This window comes from Sinocyclocheilus rhinocerous, unplaced genomic scaffold (genome assembly GCF_001515625.1).
Source record: "Sinocyclocheilus rhinocerous isolate Xijiao unplaced genomic scaffold, SAMN03320098_v1.1 scaffold185, whole genome shotgun sequence".
NCBI lineage: Eukaryota > Metazoa > Chordata > Actinopteri > Cypriniformes > Cyprinidae > Sinocyclocheilus > Sinocyclocheilus rhinocerous.
The window spans coordinates 917,551-924,109 of NW_015662163.1; the positions used below are offsets into that span (position 1 = coordinate 917,551).

Genomic DNA, 6,559 nt, shown 5'->3' on the forward strand with positions numbered 1-6,559 from the left:
TTTTTTTTCTAAAATATTATATGGTTTTATATGAGGTGTCATAGACTTGGCAAATTTATTTTTCATAAGTTTGTATGCTTATGCTGTTGTGGCCGTTCTTGGCAGTTTTTACGAGGCTTTTTTTAATAGTGTTCATATCGATATCGGAATTATATCGTATCAACCGAAATTAAGAAATATATCGTGATATAAATTTTCACCATATCGTCCAACCCTAGTATATATATTTTTTTTTATTATATATACACACACATACATACATACATAAAGGCACAAGAATATATAATATATTTATATATAGATTATATTTGTGTGTGAACATAAGCTAGGGATGTTCAACTTATTTTATTTTATTTTATTTACTCACTTTTTGCCTTTATTACACAGGACAATTTAAAAGCAACAGGAAAGTACAGAGAGAGAGTGAACAGTACTAGAATATGACCTTGGACCGACTTGAACCCGGATCACTCTGTCACGGCATAGTCGACTAATCTTTGTAAGGAAACCCACATGTATAATTATCCTTATTATTCGGGTTTCAAGTTCAACTGTCGCTGATCAGACACATCTCACATACGAATGGCTACACAAAGCAAAACAGAATAGAATAGAGTGCAAGATTCTCAAGACTTGTTTTTAAAAAATACAAAAAATTTAAATTCAAAATTGCCCTTTGTGGGCAGCACTTCGACATATAGCACATATATCTCGGGCAACCTGAGTCCCGAGTCTGTTCCAACCATGCCACTAAAATGTCAAATCAAACAAAAAAACAACAGAAAAAACAACTAAAAATACTTTTTAGCAGCAATGCTGACAACATATTAATCAACTAGTCAGTTTTGAGACTAGTCGATGATTAGACCACTGAAATTCATCCCTAATGTAAGCTATATAAAGCTTAAAAAAAGCTAAATAAAATATAGTTGTTTTTTTTTACAAATACTTATCATGCACCTTTTTTAATTAAAGATCATTAACTAGAATAAATTTTTCAGACCGGTAAAGTGAGCATTAGAAAGCTCACTTTAATTGACTGTTCCCTGAATCCCAACCACATGCGGCTCTGATAGTGCCCTCCAAAACCAAAGCCAATCCATTGTAAATGCACATGTCCGGGAACTGCAAAGATTCCATCACAGAAGTTCAAGGCTATCAAGTAATCTCGCCCTTGTGATCACTGTGAATAATTAAACAATCTTTTATGAGTGCTATCATTCCTCCAGATGGTACAATAGGATGTTTGCTCTCCTCCACTGTGTTTATAAGGAACAGACGTCACATTAAGGGGCCTGCGGCGTAGAGCCTGTGTGGCAAGCAGAGGCACATTATTCCACATCTTAGTGTGAGGCTGGAGGACTGTGTGACATCCCTGTCTAAACAATGAGCTTCTCTGTAACAGCACGCTAGCCACAGGGTCTCTTGATGCGTCTGCAAGCGCGACATGCCTAAATAGGCGGGCCCACACATTCTCACAAGGGCAAACATGTCACAGAGACAAGCGTAACCCCCTAGAAAGTGCGTCACGTGTCACTTGTGCAGGATATGATGAGGTATAAGATGAATTCTTTATAGCTGCAAATGCTGTTGATCAGGTCTCCGTGTTTCATTTACTTCACTAATAATGAATGTTTTTGTTTGAAAAGCTATTAAAAACACATAACATACAAGTAAAGAGTTTATTTCCATCTAACCACTTCATGACAAATCATGAATAAAATTCAGAGTATGGACCCATGGAACAGTTGCTGTCGCTAACTTTATACACCCGCTATTTGTTCCTCACTGCTTTTGTACTTTGTTTAAAGGGCGGCCAAATAAAGTCAGAGAAAAAAAGTCCATCTGACAGCAAGACACAGAAGTACCTTTGTATGTGAGATTGTCAACAGTTACTCGGGGTGAATACAGACGAGCCCCGAGCAGGAAAGCGCAAGGACAGTGTGAATGCAATGGAGGAAGTCGAGAATACACAACTTGTGGGACTGACCGGTACGTGTACAAGCTATCACTTCTAAGGTAAAATCTATGCCTCTGAAAGCATCTCCGCCAAGCACAGAAACTGTAGACATCTAAAAAGCATTTGTGATTGATAGCAGCATCATCACATTTCGCAAGCATTCCTGTAGCTCAGCAGTAAAGCATAGCACTACCAACACCAAGGTCATGGGTTCAATTCCCAGGAAATGGATGAACTGATAAAACGTATACCTTGGCTGTAATGCAAGTCACTTTCGATTACTGTGTCTGTTAAATAATTAAGTTACATTTGCTCCCCCAAACTCGAAACCCATCAAACCACTGTGTCTTACAGAATCAGAGTGACTGAATCAAAAGAAGGACAGGTTGTCGGAGCTTTGGCACAGAAATTAGTGCGTTGCACCAGACATGTGATCATGTGGAACCTGGTTCTAGTCCCAGTCCTGTCTGGCTTCCTGTACACTCTGAGAAAAATTGTGCAAAAATTGTACCTTTAAGGGGACAATACCTTGTCACTGGGAAAGTACCCTTAAAAAGACAACTTTTACCTTACTTCCCCCTTAAAGGAGCATAGTAGCACTTTTAGGGGAATATATTACTACTCTAGGTGCTAAGATGCACTTTTTACAAAGTTCTCCCTTAAGTGTAGTGCCCCAATGACAAGCTGTTGTATCATTAAAGATGCAATATTTGCACATTCTTTTCTGACACTGTATTTTCACGAATTATCCACTATCCTGTCTACGAAAGCCAACAAATTAAGTTTAAAAGAGAACAGCGTATAACAGGTGGTCTTACCGCTTTCTGTTGTGTCTGCAGGAACGCTGGGGACCGCTCTGTGTCGCTGGAAATGTCGTCTTCTGATTCCTCCCAGGAAGAGGAGAATCCCGTTGATGAGGCAGAAGAAGAGGAGAGCTTCCTCAAGGCTCTGTAAGGTTGAGGACTAACCTGGGGCTCCTTGCCCTCCCCACTGACATCCATGCCGTGGTCCGTAATAATGACAGCGGGGATGGAGCCCACCTCTGCCTGGGTTTCTTTTGGCTCAGCTCCCTCCTTTGTCAAACATGTCTCAGTCCAAGATGCTGAGCACTTGTTGGACTCTGGTGAAGTCCTGGAGTGAGTTCCTGCTGATGTGCTCTCAAGTGGGCCGCCCTCTTCTGTATTTGGGTCAGCCCCGTTCTTCTCTTCAACGCTGACCTGCAGCCCCTCCTCCATGCCAGAGAAGCGCTTTCCATTTTGCAGTTCTTTGGGGATCCCCGTTGAGTGATCCTTGTTCTGCGTCACAAGTGTTTCCTCTGGGTTTAAGGAGAGATTGGCAAGTTGGACAGGGACAGAATTCAGGGGAGTTTTCCTGGAAATCCGTGGGCTTCGTTGAGCCTCTCGGCTGTGAGCCCGAGCCGATATTTGGGCTTCAAACAGGTCCACCTTCTTGTTCACCTCCACATTCTGCAGTTCCTTGTGGCGCTCGAGTTGCTGAGCGGCACGCCGTTCTTCGTTCTCCTGTTCTTCCTCCAGGCCAGACCCGCTCAGTCTTCGCACACGACTTCCAACATGCACGCCCAGCGATTCCGGCCGTCGACATGGTGAACGCGCCCTTTGGCAGCTGGAACCGGTACCTGTTGGGAAGACGAAGGATTTTCCTGGTGACCCAGGGCTCAGGCTGCCGGGGCTATAGGGACCTCCGCTGCCCCCCAACACCGGGCTAAATGTAGAACGACTGGGCACTGGGAGCACAGGCCTTCCTGTCCGAGGGCTGCTGTTATTGGTCAGGTTGTTGGGGTTCATCATTATCAGGCTGTTCAGAGCATAAGCTGCCATAGTGGCAGGCTGACTCTGTCCGTTTTTGCTCCCATTTAGGTCTACTCATCCAAAGTCCACTGGCCTTTGGAGCCAACCATTGTTAGGAGGAACCAAGGAAAGCTGACACGTAGAATAAAATACAATCCCAGACTCCTTTCCTCATTCACATATTATATCCACTACTGGTTCATGCTTTAGCAGAGCACTGAAACAAAGCACAAAGAGATGGTTTAAATAGTCAATATGTGTTTAAATAGTCAATAATATCAAGTTTCAATGGTTAGTGTACTGTTGTTCAAAACACTGAATGTGATGGCTATGATAACAAGCAAGACTGAATAAATTCAATAAACGTGAGGGCATTTTAGAAATGCAAAAGTGCTGATTATTGTGGTCACTGTCGTCATGTTAATTTGCATTAAACACTTCTGCTGAAATACAGACAATAAATGTCTTGTGTAAATAACTTCTGCTGATCACCAAAGATTTTTATAATTGTGTTGGTTTTGATTGCTATCAAGATGTTTCCGTTGGCCTCTGCAGTGAGACACTGCCAATTGTTTTAGCAAGTTTTGCTTGTCCTTCTAACTAATACTCGCTCATTTATTTGTCTGAATAATCTTTACTAAATCACACTGCCTATTCAGTCAGGGGAGTCTACATATTATGAACCCACAGTTTTAAGTGCGCCAGACAAAATACCTTTTTCCATTTGCAGAAAGATAGACAGAGCGGATCAAATATAACCTCTCAGCATAACATAACCTTTTATGTCTTCACCTGGAAAAGAGAATGACTGAGGGTGTAATACAATACAACTTCATGCAAAAATAAAAATAAAAATCCAAATACCATAACCCTTAAATCACATTTTCCAGTCTGTAAACGGAAAGATAATGGTGCACATTAATTCTCTAATACCAAAAAAGTACCTGTGTCTTTTTACTGTGCTAACAGTGATGGTTGTGGTTAAGCATCTTAAGAAAAAACAGTCAGTGAGGTCTCCATTAGCTTCTTCCATTTATAGCAAAAGCTACGACTTGGGAAAAAGTTTAGTTTAACTGGTGCATTGAAATTTGATTAACTCAAAGGTTGAGGCAAATGATTTCATAATGAACCAGAACAATTTCCTGCAAGTTTTCCAAGTGGGACTAATTATTTTTGCAGTTGAGGCAAATGAACCGAGGATCAACACACCCAAAGAAAGCAGCAAAATATATGTGTATAGAAACTGTTTAGTTGCAAATATATAATTTTCCTAAACACTCTGTCAAGATGCTCACCTTCCAGTAACCATATGTGAATTAAAACATCCACCTCTTCGGTATGAATTTGGTTGTTCGATTAAATAGCGATGTCTTTCGTAGAGTCAAGATAAACATCACATGCTTTGACTAAGAAGTCAGGTGGGACGGACACATTGTGTCCTGCATTTTAACTTGAGGGGGAGAGGTCAAGGCTGGAATGCACCTCCTCTCTTTTAACCCAACCACCACCCTTAAAGTGATTTTAACGGTCCATTATTGCTCTGACACTTCAAATGCATCTTGAGGCATCCCACGTCACTGGTGTACCACACTGTTTGTGTTTCACAGCAAGTGTGATGTCTAAAAGCCGTTCATCATCACAGAGGATCATAACACAGCAGAGGGCTAATATGAACTAGAATGACTAAAAAAAAAAAGACTCTCGTGAGGCTTTAAGCGTCTCAATAAAAGCCCTTCACTGAACTGCCCACTCTTAGGCATTCATTGAATTTGAATGAGCTGGAAAACACGTGGTGACTCTTGTGAACTCAATAGAAGCATTTGCCACATTCCTATTCCAAGAAAAGTTATATTCCATTGGGAGTATCACTTGTTAACTAATGTATAAGTACATAAATACTTATACATAAATAATATAAGAACATAAATGGATAGAGCCGTTCTAAATAAAACCTTATCACAGTTCTTGCAGAGGTGGAACACATGCATTTACATTCACACCTGACATTAGTGTATATTGGGCAGTTTTTCTATATTTCCATAGTATTTTAATCAGTTTTCAGAACAGCAGTACCCAAAACGTACACTTTCTATTGTATTGTCATCACTACTTAAGATGTCTCAACAACCCCTTAATAACAAACCCCGAATAGAAAACGCTTACATTATTATAGATCTCTGCAATTCTCTCAATGCACTTCGTTAAGTCAGATAGTTCATTCTGACTGTTTTAGGTCTCCTCCTGCATGTAGATGTTTCTAAAAAAGCAATCTTTTACAGCATGTCACACCAAAGTCGGATGCTTACCTACAAGTCTCTCTCCTTGTTGCAGACGCTGTTGTTTAAATTGTCGCTGAAGCGCGGATTCGCGAATTCGGAACACTTAGCAGAATAATACCTTGAGCTGCTCCGCTGCTGTTACATTCCAAGAGTTCTTTCGCCAATTTAAATCAATGTAGCTGTGTTACTGTGTATCACACGAGCAGTTCGACACCTCGCGTCAGAGCCGAATGTTTGTTTAATGTACAAAAGGCAGGAAGGAAGTTAAAATGACAGTGAGTCTGAATTCAACGGAACAGGCAGAGCCTCCCTGAGCTCTTTCGCACATTGAGCCCAAGGGGAAGAACAAGGCTTGATTTCTAAGACTTTAGCTCAGAACAGAAGAGCTCTATTTGATTTATTACTTTATTTACTAGACTGCTGAATATATGGATGTTTGTTTGGTTTCTTGTTTTGTTTACACGTATTTTACAAATCGACAAATCAAAGGTTTGCACCCATTTGACTGAATC

The 6,559-nt window shown here is 40.7% G+C and overlaps 1 protein-coding gene across 2 annotated transcripts in view; it reads right to left on the reverse strand.

Annotated features, from left to right (window-relative positions):
* The window catches only part of LOC107727648 (inositol-trisphosphate 3-kinase B-like), a 35,075-nt gene extending 28,794 nt beyond the window's left edge, over positions 1-6,281 (reverse strand). Inside the window, exons 1-2 of one of the 2 annotated variants that reach the window (XM_016537594.1) lie at positions 6,075-6,281; positions 2,779-3,985 (exon numbers count right to left, since the gene is read on the reverse strand). In XM_016537594.1, the coding sequence (XP_016393080.1) occupies positions 2,779-3,798 (1,020 nt within the window). In that variant the 5' untranslated portion in view covers positions 3,799-3,985; positions 6,075-6,281. Of the gene's footprint in view, positions 1-2,778; positions 3,986-5,931; positions 5,967-6,074 lie in introns of those variants that run through there. The other variant, XM_016537595.1, reaches the window with a different exon arrangement.
* Positions 6,282-6,559: the final 278 nt, after the last annotated feature.